The sequence below is a fragment of the Phalacrocorax aristotelis genome, chromosome 13, assembly GCF_949628215.1.
Source record: "Phalacrocorax aristotelis chromosome 13, bGulAri2.1, whole genome shotgun sequence".
In the NCBI taxonomy this organism is placed as follows: Eukaryota; Metazoa; Chordata; class Aves; order Suliformes; family Phalacrocoracidae; genus Phalacrocorax; species Phalacrocorax aristotelis.
In genome coordinates, this window is record NC_134288.1 from 17,779,707 (window position 1) to 17,795,675 (window position 15,969).

General features: G+C 40.6%; 1 protein-coding gene across 15 annotated transcripts in view; it reads left to right on the plus strand.

Moving 5' to 3' along the window:
* RIPOR3 (RIPOR family member 3) overlaps window positions 1–15,969 on the plus strand; it is a 57,418-nt gene that overhangs the window by 24,189 nt on the left and 17,260 nt on the right. For 9 of the 15 annotated variants that reach the window (XM_075109018.1, XM_075109015.1, XM_075109012.1 and 6 more), the window contains 10 exons: window positions 1,588–1,716; window positions 5,397–5,543; window positions 8,849–8,927; window positions 9,684–9,707; window positions 9,832–9,885; window positions 10,598–10,750; window positions 11,342–11,405; window positions 11,797–11,840; window positions 12,525–12,650; window positions 14,834–14,979. In XM_075109018.1, the coding sequence (XP_074965119.1) occupies window positions 1,616–1,716; window positions 5,397–5,543; window positions 8,849–8,927; window positions 9,684–9,707; window positions 9,832–9,885; window positions 10,598–10,750; window positions 11,342–11,405; window positions 11,797–11,840; window positions 12,525–12,650; window positions 14,834–14,979 (938 nt within the window). In that variant the 5' untranslated portion in view covers window positions 1,588–1,615. Of the gene's footprint in view, window positions 1–1,587; window positions 1,717–5,396; window positions 5,544–8,848; window positions 8,928–9,683; window positions 9,708–9,831; window positions 9,886–10,597; window positions 10,751–11,341; window positions 11,406–11,796; window positions 11,841–12,524; window positions 12,651–14,833; window positions 14,980–15,969 lie in introns of those variants that run through there. The other 6 variants (XM_075109023.1, XM_075109024.1, XM_075109022.1 and 3 more) reach the window with 3 other exon arrangements.

Below are 15,969 nucleotides of genomic sequence, written 5' to 3' on the forward strand. Positions count from 1 at the left end.
AGTGCTGTGCAGTTTGGTTAAAAGGTGATTAAGATGCACGTAAATTTTCCCATGTAACAGAAGCTATGGAGTCATGTGGACTTTGGTGCACTGAGATACAAAATACATAGCCATGCCCAACACCTCTTGTGACAAACTAGGTAGCTTGCAAAGCAGGTAGTTGTTTGATTCAACTTCATCATTTTCACATCTTGTTCTGAAATCTATTGCCCATTTTTCACAGATGTATTTATGAAGCTTGGTACAGCCTGTAGAACAGGCAAAGAAATGTGAGTCTTAGACCTCAGCCCAGGGAACTGACTGAGTGGCTTCTAATGAAATAATCAGGTCTCACTGCAGGATCTCTACTTATGGAAATCCATGACAACTTTTGTTACTGCCTTGGTAGATAATGACACTTAAAGCATAGTCACTTCCCTGTACTTGTAGGCTAGCCCAGCGTGAGCAAAACACTCTCAAATCTCACCCCTCTTGGGAGCTATAGTTCAACCATTCAGTTTTTTATATGCAGTCTGGAAGAGCGCTGAGTTAGGGTGCTCTCCAAGCTAGTGCCAGAGCCAGGAAGAGTCTTATCCTGACATTTCTGGGCTTCTAGTCTGACTGATGGTAGCCATGCTGGTGGGATAATGTCAGGCATAGGGGCTGAGTGTGGGTGTTTCTTTCCAGTATCTACTCTGATAGATTAAGAGACCACTGTTCTTCAGAGCACGTTCTGTAACGTAGGATAAACTTTTGCACCAAGCGTCTTCATGTAGGGCTCTTTACTGGAGTTTGTACTTCTCTCTACAAATAGGTACTCCAGCTTTTTGTTTTACTCAGTTTTGCTCAGTTGTAGTGTTTACATTACACCAGCTTGAGGGGGGAAGGAAGGGAATTTTTTTGTATATTAACTGTCTGGGTGATTTTCTACAGCTGCTTCGAAGGATATGTCTGTTACTTATATTGTAACTTGGATTCTATAGACATATGGCAGAGAACACAATTCTCCAGAAAGCAAAAAAGTTTGACTGATGGAAAACAGAAGGGAGCAAACCAAGAGAAATCCTGCCAGAGGAGGAGCATGAACCTGAAATTTACTGTTGAAACCAGACTTCTGCCTCTAGCTTAAGTACCACACTCAGCCAATTCTACCATTGACTTGAGTGTGGCTCTGCACAGATGTGAGGAACTGCTTTTTGGACCTAAGTCTGGAGCTTAAGTATTGTTCTGGCATCCATGCTGATTTGGAAACACACAGGTTGGCCTGAACTCCTTAAGCAGCGGGACAGTTATAGGGTTTTTTAAAAATCAGAAATGTAGAGAGCCTGTGAAGTGAGGCTATTCTGGCTTTTACATAGTGAGTTTGTAAAATCAATCAGAAATTGAAGAGGGCACGAGAGATTTCATTTTAGACTATTCAGTCCCTTATTAATTGTTTTGTGGATAGCAACAGAGGAAACGTGTATAGCAGACAAGCCTTTTTTTTCTATTTAATCCACTGTCTGTTCTGACTTTCCACTTCCATGCAGCTCAGCACTTGCAGCAGCACAAGTCTAAGCCTGAACTGCCAAGAAGGTTTTGACTCATCTGTTTTTCTGTTTATTTCAGAAGCCGATAGACTTACTGACTGGCAACCATGTCGGTCAAACTCACGTTTGTCTCTCCTGGAGATGGGGGTGGTATCAGCAGGAGTTGTTCCTTTACTGGATTCAGCACTGTGCAAAGCAGAAAACTAGCGTAAGTAACACAAAAAGAAACACCTGATTGTTTGGGGAACAGCATTAGGTACCGTGAATGTATTTTTTAACCTAAGGCATCTTTGTGTAGAAGTTGTTCCTTAGTTTTTATCTTAAAGCTCTTGAGTGTTGTCATGGCTCACTGATAAATAGCTACACTTCATACCATACTATCTGGCTACTGTACACACACACTGTACTTCAGAGATGGCTGGATTTCAGAGAGTACGTATCAGACTGTTAATAGTGTCCATTTCTTCTAGAAAAACGAAGGGCTGCGACCCTTCCTGCTCGCAGCCTAGTAGTAACTGAGGTTTTCTGACTAAAACCTTCTGAACAGTTATAGTTACTAAAAATCTCATCGGCCTTTAAAAAGATGGGGATCTGAATGGTGAAACCTGGCAAAATGTGTAACTGAACCCAACTCAAGTTCTCCTTGAGTTATTTAAGCAGAGCAGCATTACACAAGAAGAAGGGCTGCTTTCTGGCAATGCCACAAATGAGAGGAAGGGAGGAATACAAACAGGCCAAGGAGGCTACTGCAGATTCCCTGCGATCAGTAACAGGTCTATAGCATAGCCAAGGTTGCAGTCCAGTCTTTGGTTCCGCCCTGTAACTGCTAAACCATCCTGCACTGTTTTCCCCATTTTGCTCACCACAAATTGTTGTGTAGCATTGCTCTATGTAGATCGCTGTGCGGCTTTTCCATTAAACCTGCTCTTGTTCTTCTGAATTTAGTGATCCCTGTATAGCTTCTCAAGTGCTTTTAGAAGATATGATATATAAATGGAAAATTAATATAACCTCTGACTACCGATGCATGCTAGAGTAATAACCAAGTGAATCGTTTAGCAGTATCATATAGCAATATTGGAAAGTATGCCTCTAAAAGTATTGTACTCAAAAAAATCCCATTGTGTATCAGTAAAATACCTGACTCGTCATAAAAAATATTTTCAAAGAACCTAGTGACTGAAAGAACCTTTTAGTTAAATACAGCATGGTAAAGTATGAGCAAAAATGAAATTCCAGCATGATTGCGGTGTAATCAAGAAGTCTTCACATTCTATTAAATTGATTTGTTGTGGAAGCTGAAAAATAATATTACGCCTCACAAAGATCAGATGTCTAACATCACACCAGTCGCTAAGGTCTTGAGAAAAACACTGTCAATAAACTATATAAACAGACTGAGCTCAAGTGCATAGTGGGAGTTCTAGTAGGGAAAGGATCTTCCATGAAAAGCGTTGAACAGCTGTTTCTCCAGCAAAGGCACAGTCCAGCAAAGTAAGAATGCTCCAAACAGGAGAGTTCAAATATCTCTTAAGATTATTCTGTTACTTTTAGCTGCAAAGGTTTCCTAACCAAATGCCTCTCTTTATGCATTTTTTATGATGTTGCCTTTCATTATTTAAGTGTTTAGGCAGACAGTTTCATTCAGGAATCACCGCAATACGGAAAACGTGCATACTAGATACTCAGTCACAGCCCAGTGAACATCCAAGAGCCTTCCCCAGCATAGTGAAGACATTTTTTAATCACCCTCTCCTAACTTATCTCTCCCTCAGGCACTGTTGCAAAACACAGCAGGAGATTGCAGGGGCCCTATGCAAGGTCTATCCAAAGGATGACACACAAATCAGGTCCACATGGAGATTCTTAAGCAGATGCTAAATATACTTTTGCATTTCTTTAGCAACTTCCTTTTGAGGCGCTCAGTCAGACAAACTATTTTATTTTTCCTCACAATGGTCTCCACAGGAAGTAAATATTATTACTGTTATCTATAAAGTGGGAAATTTGATACTTAAATTATTAAGTTCACAAGGGAAAGCAGAAACATATCATCTAGCTTTTAGCTACTGTCCCTAAAGGCCCATGTCGGCCGCTTAACTTTTCTGTGAAATGTATGAAAATGGGATCCTTAACATCAGTGCACTGAGTACCCATGGGCAACATCAGCCAGTAGGAGATACTGAGGGAAACAGTGAGTTTTAAATCCCAGCCTATCCATATGCAATGCTTAGATGCTGTACTGTAACTAAAGGGAAAGGATTTCCTGAATTTAGGATTTGCGGTCCAAAACTCTGAAGGTAAACATCAAAGTCCTTTGCTTCCCAAAAATAAACAAAACCCAGAGTAATTTGGGCTTTTTGATTTCAAAAGATATAATTATCTTATATCTTCCATATGGTATCTTGCTAATTAGAGTATTTATCTAAAGGATGGAACTGGATGCCATTTCCTTCTTTGCATGAGAAAATTTTAAGTGACGATCCTTCTAGGAGACTCTTTCAACTGCTTTTGTTGGCTAGGCTGTCCCTTCCAGTGTTACTGCTGTTGAAACCCTCTCACTTTGCATGGAATACTTGAAGATTCATTATCTTATGAAAGAAAACAATATTAATGTAAGTTTCTAATTTAATAGTTATGCTCCTCATAGGTAACCTGAGCTCCAGATGATTTGGCTAATTAATACTTTACGTTAAGCCATCATAAAAAACTAAGATAATAACTGGGGTAAAGAAATTAAATATCCAGTAATGTTTGACAACACCTGATTTTATCAGATTTTTTTGCAGATTATATGTTAAGAAACATAGTTAAGTGGATGAGCACCAGGATAATTAAAGTAGTTACTTGAAAGTTTCTATAATAGGACTGGGGACAGCTCTCAGGTGTGCTGGGCCTGGGATTTAATCACCAAGCTCAATAATCTCCTTAGGCCTTTGATCACATGCCTAGAACTTAAAACAGCCAGTGGCTGAGTATTAACCCTGTTGAAGTTCATAATTTCTCCAGGTGAGCTGAATTTAGGATAGAGATTGTAGAGAAGGTGGAAAGAGTCTCTGAGGGTGACCAGCTGGTGTGGCTCAGTGGAATGGGAAACCTCTTTAGAAATGTTATTTTAGAGGCTTGACTTTCAGGGAGTATCAACAAAACTGCATAAAAATAACTAGGTCTAGGAAGAGTATATAGATAGAGGTAAGCCAGGCAGGAATCCGACAATGAGAAAGAGCCATTTGCAGAGAGTTAATTTTCTGGTTTAAATGTTGTACATGTATATGATTAGTGGCTTGAGGTGTTCAAACTCTTTAGGTTAGCACAGAAAATCCTACGTGGGGGGCTTCTGTTAGCAAATATATTTAATTTTGGTTTTGCAATTGCTTTAAAAGTAAGTGAGGTGTTAGATGCTGAAAAACCACCTTGATAATTATGTTCTGTCTGTTAAGACAATTGCTAGCAGTATGAACATTAACTTCTTATTAACCTGTTATAAAAATGATCTTTCTTTTTCTTGTTCAGTGTCCCTGCCCCTCCCACCCCCTTCCCAAAGAAATGGGGACCTGCACAATTTTTCTTTATTTAAAAAGGATAGAAGAGAACCACTAGACTTCTCTGAGTCTAGGTCAAGCTTGGAGAAGATGTATCTTATTGAAATTATGGTAGTCAAAGTCACAAAAAACTTGCAGGTTTTCTGCACTAAGTATTTAGGGCTGGGCCTTAACTTACTAATGTTACCTGTGAAAGTGTTCTCAGTGTGTCCAGAAACTGTTCTTTTGAGTAAATGTATATGGGATTGGGCATATACCTGTAGTCTGGAACCTTTGTGGGTGAGGCACCTCTTCTCCCAGGTGATGGGGTTTGCATCTTTTCCATATTTCTTTTCTTTTTCTACAGAAAGTCTCTCAGCAGAAGTTCAGTGAGATCAAGAATGTCACTGAAATCCCCCAAGGCTTATAATTCCCTGCAGAAGGGGGCAGTCATCTGGGATCCAAAGCCACTGCAGGTGAAGAAAATTTTTGAAGTTTTGAAGAAAGGACTTAAGTAAGGACTTTTTAAATATTGTAATTTGCCTTACCTAGTCATGCTGCTTAAGTCTGTGTGTCACTGTTCTCTGTCTCCATCTGGCATCTCTAAACATATGTAGTGACTTTCCCAGACAGTGGTTTGGGACCTTGTAAAACAAGTTTCATCCTCTCTCAAACAGTCTGCTTGCAGACAAAGTGCTCTGCTGTTTTTGTTTGTTCCTAGTTTGTTACACTTCCCTAAAGAGTCAGTGGCAGGTAGAACTCTGCGGGGAGATTCTCCATCTCTTGGGGAGCAACAAAGCTCTGCTGAGGAAGGGAGGCTTTTGAAGCATGCAGGGTGGCAGGCAGGAAGCCTGCGGATCAAGGATTTTGATAGGGATGGGACAACCAGACCTGGGGGGTGATTGGCAGGAAGTTTCTGGAGAGGGAGCTGTGCGGAGTTCGCTTTGACTCAAAAAGCTGACTTAAAACCAAGTCTGAAAGCGAGGGTGTGCCCTGCAAGGACACAGTGGGGAGGCTGGTTCATAAACCCTTTCTATTCTCTCTATGATAATTAGAGAACACTTAAAGTAGAGAGTTAGATATTCTAGTGGGGTTTTTTTTGTTGTGGTTGGTTGGTTGGTGTTTTTTTCTTTTAATAGAGTTAAACTCTGGAGTTCTAAAGTCCTCTTTCATCTCTGGGTGGCTTCTTGTAAGGGAAAGATCTAAGCAGATCCACCTGAAAACTTCAGCTGACTTGAGGTGATGAAACAGAGCTGTAGTATAACTCCATCTTATTATGGCAATGAAATAACATTATCTTGCTGTAAAGGTAGTGTTATTTCAGAGTATTTATGATGGCTGACTGCACAGTCAAAGTTGCATCAGTACAGACTTGAGGGAAAAGGCTAAAGACTAATTTGTCCATTGTCTCCGTCTAGCAGATGTGGGGTGTATGAGCAGACATAATAGAGATCAAAGAATGGGCTGGCAATCTGAATTTAGGGTGTTCTGGCTTTGAGGAAGCTGTCGGTTGCCTCACAGAAACACTGATATTATTCAGTGCTGAAATGGCAAAAAAAACATGGACGTGCTTGCTCTCTTGGTGTTACAGACCAGAAAGGAAGTGGCGGTAAGTGCTGTTTGCCTCCAGCAGTGACTGAAACTGATCAACCTTTAACTAAGGCTTCAAATCTTAGTGTATAAAAATAAGTCTTAAATCATTACGGTTGCTGTTGCTGGGTCTAGTCTAATATCATAGGAACTTCATTTATACCCTGAAGCTACTTTCGGAAGATAAAATACCTTTCCTTGGACTTGTAAACCCTGTAGCTCTTTCTGCTGGCGTCCTGCTAACTGTTCTGTTGTGTATGTTGCTGTTCTCGTCAGAATTTTGCTACTGTGTTAATTATCATCATAGTTTGTTTTCTTAAGCAAAGCACATAAAATGCACTATAATAATACACTGCAAGTCAGATGTGTCACGTTTTTATTCCAATAAAAGACTATAAAGTCTTAGCCCTAAAAATATCAGTCAACGTCTTATAAGTGGATTTAGATTTAAAACAAATAGTGAAACCAAATGTTTTTGCAGAGTTTAGAATTTATCAGAGCTTAGGGAGGAGAAGTCATAAAGTGGATCAGAATTTGTTCCCAGTTCTGCAGGGAATGCCATATGATCAGGCTCCTGCCAAAACTGAGTAGCTAATTAATTGACTAAAGTAAGCTACAGAAAACAACTGTATCAAATAGCAATGCAAAGTCCAAATTTTAAGTAGATGCAGACTAAGTCCACTTGGTGCTGGAGTGACTTGAATTTTTAGTACAGAACATGTTTTACGTGCCTGTTTCTTTATAACTATAGCAAATAACTCTTTTTATTCTGTTAACCGTCTGGGTGCCATTCCCATGACTCTTTATTCTGTTAACCATTTCGATACCGTTCCATCAAGCTAGTAATTCAATGTACATATATCTAAAAGTGATGAAGCTCTTCTAAAAGGAAAGTGAACCCTTTTCTGCCACCAGCCTTGGCTACTTCTGCACTGAGCTGTTAATAGGCAAGTGTGATGAGCAGCCAGCTGGCTGCTGGAGCCACTGGGTGTCTTGAGGGAACCGGTTTTGTAACAGTAAGAAAATGAAATGCATCAAAGCAAATGTGAAGTGCAGCTGTCAAAAATGAGGTTATCTTGACTGCTCAGAGGCTGTGCTTTATAAAGCAGTATTTACCAGGTGACTCCTGTTCCCTTTCAAGCATAAGAAGAAAAAGTTACCCAAGTCTGCTCTGTATTAAAAGCAAAGTTGGAAGAAGATGGTCTCAGCAGAAGTAGTTTAAGGCCCTGCGGGAGCCCCTGAGGGACAACCCTTGCATGCAAGCAACTCTGTAGAAGCCAGCTGGCACCAAGTGCTTCACACCTTGCAAAACAGTTCTTTTTCTGGAAAAAGTAACGGTTACATTCAGAAATTGTCTGGCATACTAAAAGGTGGTATTCAGCTCTGTTTGCTGAAACACTGGATGACATGTACCCTACCTTACACGCAGAGTACTTCTGTGAGCTTGGTTTGTGGTACAAGTGTTTCATGTTGCAATTCTTTGACTTTGTAAGATGGAGTTGGTTGATGAATTCCTACTCCTCAGTAACTGTAAGAGACTTGCTCAACAAATGACCTGATCTTCTACCTTACAGAAAAGGTTCCAGAAGGCCAAAAGGAATAGTTAGAGAAATCTGAAAAGGAGATCTGTGAGCTGGGTTATGTGTGTGTTAAACCCACAGTTCTCCTACATCCCTCCTTTCCTCTTGTCCTTAGTAGTACTTCCAGCTCTACTGTCTTGCTTTGTTTTGCCTCACATTCCCAGAAGAAAGCCTATCTTTCACTTGGATGATCTATCTTAGGTGAAGGGAAGCAAAAAATAGTGCACGTCTGAATGCAGTGAGTGCAGCGTGTACATGTATATGCCTTACACAGCACTGGTGGGCTTCTTGACTTGCAGTGTAGCATTCCATGTCTTGGAGGAGTAGAAAGGATTCAGGAGGACTCCTAATGTGCGGCAGCTTTAAATGTTAGGTAACAGTAATCGGCATCTTCTGGCACTCATTGTGTACAGATGGCCACTCTAGGAGTGACTTCACATTTAGGACAAATATTTGTCTATGGAAAACACCCTTTGTCATCTGTTGACCCATGTCCCTCTATATAGCTGTTCCTATCTCTAGAGGGTAAAACAAGAGAAGCCTTCTAGAGGAGGAAGTTGCTTGGTAACATTCTGCTGGAAAATTCTTTGGGGAGGTGTTATAATGAATATACCAGAAGAATATGACACTGGGTTTTCTTCCTTTCCAGTGAATACTTGGAAGCCCATCAGGCTGAGTTGGATTATCTCTCTGGTCGACACAAAGATACAAAAAGGAACTCTAGATTGGTAAGAGGCTTTTAATGTTAAATACTTAAATGACTTTAAAAATAAAGTAACAAAAATAGATGCTCTCTCACATCTGGGACTCCCAGGGATTTTCCAGTTCAAGTATTGGGGTGAGGTCCAGCAAGACATCCCAATCAGATATGTACCAAGCAGGTTAGCTCGAGATGTAAGAATTAAACTCGGGCGTTCTCATTTTCAGTATCTAGCAGCATTCTTTGGATTGTGTTCCTTTACTGGGATGGTACCTCCTTGTGTCTGTTTAGAGATCGGTGTTTGTACATGACTCTGGACAGCAATGGTGATGAAGATCAGGCTTCATTTTCCATAGTTGGTGAATGTGTCCTTGTAACCTAGATTCTGTTGTGTTCACAACTCCCTAGAAATACCTTCAGCAGCAGTGCTAATGAAAAGACAACCTGCAGATCCAAATTGGCCTTTAATTTGGGAAATAATAGCTAGATTAAAAAAAAAATCAGACATTGCTCACGCTACACGGAAGTTTCTAAGTCCTTGTTCTAGCTGGTGGTGAGACTCTTACTGTCCCATTTCAAGCATTGGCAAAAATAAACCAACCAACCACACATAGAAAATGAAACTACTTCTAAAAATGTTGGACTGTCCCCTTGTAGTAAACAGTGCATCTTAATTTAGTGTAACTTGAGATATGCATATGAGTCTTGCAGTAAATATGAAAGTATCGTTAATATGTACATATATACATGCTCTCCTGTTCAGCCTGTGCCATTTTTCTTTCAGGCTTTCTACTATGACCTGGATAAGGTAAGGCTATTGAGGATGAGACTAAATGTTGCAAATAGAGAAAAATGGATGATGTGTTACTTAATGGCATGTTTAGGAAATAATTTTTCAAGTGTGTCCCCCCTTTCTCCCTCCTCTTCAAAAGCAAATCCGCTCTGTGGAGAGATACATCAGAAAACTGGAGTTTCACATAAGCAAGGTAAGGGGTTTTATATTGTGTACATGTAAGGCTTATGCTGCTATATAAGCAAACTATCTAAATAGAAAATACTTTGATTATAATTCATCTGAAGGGAAATAATGCTGGGTACTTTGTAAAAGCTGTAACCACTCCTTTTACAGAAGGTGGGGAATTTTATTTATTTATTTTCTTGAATGGTTCTATTCAGGCTGAATGTTGGGCACAACCCAACCTGAGTTTGCCTGTGAGGCCAGTTTGCATACCCCGCCGGTTTGTTCAGAAAGTGCTGCTGTGGGAAGACTTACATGTTCTCACCCCTTCCCACAAGGGGCCAGATGGGCAGTTCTGCACAGCGTGTATCTACTGTCCGCCCTCTGCTCCCCAAGGAATGAAATATCTCCTCTGAAACAGCTAAAGGTGTAGGTGTTTCAATCTGTTTCCAAGTGATTTTTTTTTTTTTCCCCCTGAACAATGTGTTACTCCTTGTCTTCTAGTCTGATATTAGCAGAGTGAATTGTTTCTCAGTATCGCGTGCTTTTTTTGCAGGAAAACTGTTGCACTCTAATCAGTCTGTCAAATGCAGGAGTTGCAGCGCTATGTGATACTGTGATAGTGGGATTTGGTTGGGTTTTTTGATAGGGAAGACTGCTGGTGTTCCTTTCCAAAACTTATTAAAACTATGTTGGGGTAATTCTTGTTCATTCTTCCCTCCACCTCTCAAATCTTAAAGGTAGAAGAACTTTATGAAGCTTACTGCATCCAGTGCAGACTACGAGATGGGGCCACTAATATGAAACATGCCTTTTCCTTGTCCCCTTCCACCAAAGCCTCCAGAGAGAGCCTAGTGGAGCTTTGCAAGAACTTCCAAGAGTGCACAGAGGTAGGAAGTACTACACACGTGTAACAAAGACCTGACTGTTTCTTAGAAAAAATGCATGAGGACTTGCTGCTGGCTTTTCTTAATGGTGTGGGTTAAAAACTTAACATGTGAGTGAAATACAGGTGCATAATGTGAACTGAAGCTTGTGAGATAAATACCTTGCAGCCAAAGTTATTGAATTCTGTGCCCCTTTTTTGCCCATGCTCAGCTTGTCTTCATAGATTCATGAAGACACGTGAAAAATCCTTTGAATTACTGCTTTAATACTGGGGTCCATTATGACTCCCACTGGAAGTAATGGGATGAGAACTGAATAATGAATAAGCTTTGCTATTTTTACAGAACAAGCAGTGGAAAGTAACTGACAATGAACTGCTCAAGCAGTTCCACTCTTCCATGGAGCAGCATCACAATTTTCTGTCTTAAAAGTAGTATGAATGGCCTCTGCATCCACTGCCACTAGTGAAAATGTTAGTGTGTGTACTTTTAAAGAAAAGAAAACTGCCAAAATCCTTTAAATAAAATGGCATGTATGCAAAGGTCTTTACTCTGTGCTGCTTTTCAGTCATAGTGACTGTTCAGTCTTTCTTCTAGGACATGTGCTTTATAGAAGGGGCGTTGGAGGTCCATTTGGGAGAGTTTCACTTGAAGATGAAAGGTATGTTCCTTTCTTGGTTCCTTCAGGACTCATCAATTGAATTTGGGTTTCCTGGGTAGCAAATTGATCCACTGAGACACCGCTTATTCAATGTCTGTTGCTTCCACTGGCTTTCTGGATCAGACCCTGAAGAGAATTTGGGCAAACTTCTGTTTGCTTCAGCACTGTAAAACAGACCTGCAACGGTATTTTATATTTGAATACAAAAGCTGACAAGCTCTCTTTCCTCGGCTCTAAGTTTGTTCTAAAAGTGTTCTGGGCTGGTGGCATAGCTTCTGCACAGAGTTAAGCACAAGGGGGTGTTATCCAGATAGTCTATTTATTGCAAGCTGAGGCTTTGGGGGACATTGTAAATCTCTACAAGTATTAGGAATTTTCCTTCTCTTTTCAGGCTTGGTGGGCTTTGCACGTCTCTGCCCGGGGGACCAGTATGAGGTGCAGTATGCGGCAATTCATTTTGTCCTTTATTTTACTGCTGTGAGTTTTCAGTAGAGGAACAGAAAAGCAGGGGTGCAACATGTAGAAGGCGAGCAGGAAACAGGCTATGATAAAACTGTGCAGTGTTCTGATGAGAACAGGGCTTTGGCACATTCACTAGTTACTCTGCCCTCTGATACTGAAGAGGGAAAGATGTGATTGAAGTGTTATGGGAGGGTTTAAAAGCTGGCAGTGATCATCTATCAAAAGCAACCTGTCAGGTCTTTGTCTTTAAAGTTGCCCTGGAATCAAGTAACAGTTGCTGGCTGTTTCTTCAAAGATTGTCCTTGGCATGCTTTGAATGCATCTTAGTATCTTCCTGGGTTGCTCTCCTACTTCCAACGGTTCCAAATGAATTCCAGCATGCCTTCTATTTCAGTACCGCTATACTTGCTATGCAATGTAGTTTTGCAGTTCTTCTAGAATGGGTGGGAAGTGTCACTTGGCACCGAGTTAAGGAGTTAAAACCTGCAACCTGAATTCCTGCCTCCAATCTTCCCCCTTTATCCAAGTTCCTAAATGTATAATGATCAAAGGAATGGCTTTGCCTCTGCGGTACTGGAACAGTGTGAGGCCTATGGACTGAAGGGAACGTTCTGGGACATGTTGACCCAACATACTTTTCTTCTTCCTGGTTTCTAGGTGTTTGTGAGACTGGGGCGCCAAAAATGGAGGTTGAAAGGCAAGATTGAGACTGATGACAGCCAAACGTGGGATGAGGAAGAAAAGATTTTTATACCCAATCTCCATGAGAAGTTTGAAATCAAGGTGTGGTGTATAATGGTTGGATTGGAACCACTGGGTTAACAGGTCTTCTGCCATACTACTTACCCATTAGGCTAACAAGTGTTTGTCAAAATTCTTAAGTAATTATTTTTTTCTAGCCATGTAAAAATGGCAGTTAATCGATGTTCTTCCTACTGAACACAGACATCTACTTCTGTTTTCCCTTTGCTTCTGGCACTCATAACTGTATTAGTGCATCTGCTTTCCTATGTTCTGAAGTCTGAACATTTGGGGTTTTCTGTTTGGTTTTGTGGGGTGTTTTTTTTCTCTGGGTGTGTTTTGTTTTTTTTTTTAAAGTAAGTTCTAGATCAATATCTGACTTTCTGGGGCGAAGTCTTATGTGGACACAAAGTTGTGTATGTAGATATTATTTATTCCACATGGGTGATATATTAAGTACCTGGAGCTCTGCGCTCTGCTGAAAAGGAGAAATATGTATATAGAAAACATCACTGTGCATGTGTGTGTTTTGAACGTGTAGTTCCAACATCCCTTCATCTGGGTGCACTGCAAATTCTTTTGCCATGTTTTACTCCAGAGATGCTCCATATCTGCAAAGAATCCATGGCATTTGTATGCTGGTACAAATTGTCTGTACTTTAAAATAGTGTCAGAACTCTAAATAAAGTGCCTCAGCAGAGGTCATACCTGTAACAGTGAGGGACCAGTGCTAGTGGCCTGTGATCGGGAGACATGTTGTGGCTACGCCTTGGGGGAAGCTTGTAGTTTTTCATAGACCCTTGTGCAGCTGCCACTGGCATTGGTTCTGGCACTTACCTAGCAGCTAGAGTTAATCCTTAAGCAGCATTTCCACTCTAGTCTCGCATCTTTTGTGAGCTGGACTATGCAGCATGACTCCTGTCAACCTAAAAGGAGCTGAGATCGAAGGCTGTGCTGGATCCTATTCTACTAGGAAACTGTGCCAGTGCAGGGTTTCAAGTTTTGGCATCTGTGTTAAAGCAGCTATTGCAATGTTCCCCTCCTATCTGGCAGCAAGAACTGGGTTACACAGGAGAAACTCTTTGGCATCTTGCCAGCACAGCCTTTGGAAATGTGCTTATAATGCCTTTTTTTTTTCTTTTTTTGCTGCCACTGCATAACGAAGATCAGGTGAGAGGCTAATTCAGATCCCTTTTTTCCCATAAGAGTTGTAAAAACTTGTATTATTTTGTAGGACAATGATAGTTTTACTCTTTTTGTCAGCTTATGAAAGTGTACTGACTAATGTTCTCCACACCCTCCTGCTCTTTCCACTTTCTACTTAATAATCTTTGCCTAGTACAAATACATAGCAGGTTTTAAAAAAAAAAAAAAATAATTAGAAGTGCCAAAGAGTGTTCCAAGAGGAGCCTGGCGACATAAATTTTTGCCAGCTTTTACAGGCTAGTAGGCATGTAACTAATTCCCGAAGTGGACTTTAGGCACTTGTGCTAAAATTCTGTGCTGAGTCTGATGCTTTACGCACTTCTAGAACAATTTGATCTTCAATTGGAAATATGCTTTTGTAGCAACTGTTTGATTAGATTTTTTTTTTTAAAGTAGCTGAAGCAGCACAGTGCTAGCCCGGGAGAAACACGGGCCTGTAACTGCATTGATAACAAACTCGGAGCCACCTGCAGAGCTAGAGGAAAGAACTGACACACAAGTTCCAATTTTGTTCCACAGCTGAGCTCAGGACAGTTAGAAAGGTCACAGTGGGTGCAGAGAGTTGTGCTTCCAGATCCTTTAGGCAACTGAGAGCTGACATAGTCTTGTATAGGTAGGCTGACATACTTCTCTAATATATTTTTATGACAGCGTTTTTTAATACATAGACAACTAGACTCTGCTCTAAATGACAACTACTTGTGTGTATATCAGAGCTAGAATTCCCAAATTTCAGGCTAATTTTTCTTAAAGTTATAGTCTACCAAATTCTGGTGTCAGAAGTGCTGTACAGCTCCATCTCTCCCCAACCTGGAGAGCTCCTTTCCTCTGCTAGCCATCTATGATGCATTCCTTCTGGTGATACTGGCTCACAGCAGTTTAGGAGCCCAGAACTGAGTATTAAGGTTTTGAGTTTGTTGTGGACCTCAGAGCAGATCTGAGCCTGAGGTGTTCCTTTCCATGCACATGACTAAAGACTGTCTGGTAAGATGAAAATGGATGTTTGTCTGTCCTTGCAGGTGACAGAGCTGCGAGGACTGGCCACTATTCTAGTTGGTGTCGTGACATGCGACAGCATAAACTTCTTTACAACCAAGCCTCAGGCAATCATTGTGGATATAACTGAACTGGGCACCATCAAGCTACAGCTGGAGGTCCTCTGGAAGTAAGTACAGCCTCAAATAAAAAATGCTGGAGCTAAACATTTGAAATAAATTAAATAATGGCTCCGAAGTATGTCACTTAATAGCATTCAACATCATAGCCCTCTTTCTGTTGGCAGAGCAGGTGCAGGATAGATAGCAGCCACAGGCTTCCTCACAGCAACCCCAGCTACTGTGCCTGATCTCTGACTCTGTGGGACCAGCTATTTCTGTGACCCTTCAGTTCTCTGTGGCGATGTTACCACAGCCACCACTAGCCACATAAACTGTCTAGTAGGCTTTTACTTAGCTTACTGCTCTTCAGAATGAGCATTAAGTCTAGCTCCAAGCAATGTATACACATCTGTAAAACATGAAAAATAATCTTAAAGATAATGAAATGAAACTGAAAATAGCAGCTACTAGGCACAATGAAAAAAAAACTTAGTTGAAATTTTAGGATAATCGCTATTACTAGGCCACACTTTGTTAAAAATGAAGCTTTTCCAAAGTCTTAGCACCTTCATATTTGCACTGTGATTACAGTTATTGATATAAGGCCTGTTTGTGTGCTAGAGGGAAGCTTGGTTACAGAGGCACTTTTAAAATAGCATAGTATTTTCGTGGTGCCTGTGATTTGTGAAATTGTTTTATAATTTAAATCTGTAAATTGACTTTTGTAGTGGATCACTGTTGTTATTAAAAGCAAATTCTCACTTTTGTGGATGCTGCACTGGATCTTCTTCTTCACTCTAGACATACCACCATAGATTTCTGAGGTAGTACTGTTATTTCTGCTTTATGGGACTGTCAGTCCATTCTAAGAGTCTTCTCTGCAACAAATCAAAACTTTTTAACCTGTTTCCATTTACTGTTGTCCAGGGGTTAAATCTAGCCATGTTAGTGAAGTGTCCGGTTAAACAATGGCCACTCTTCACTTGTACATTTGTATATGGCTTACTGCAGTCCTCGGTTCTTCTCAATCCAACGTGGCAAAGAGGCATTTGAATACA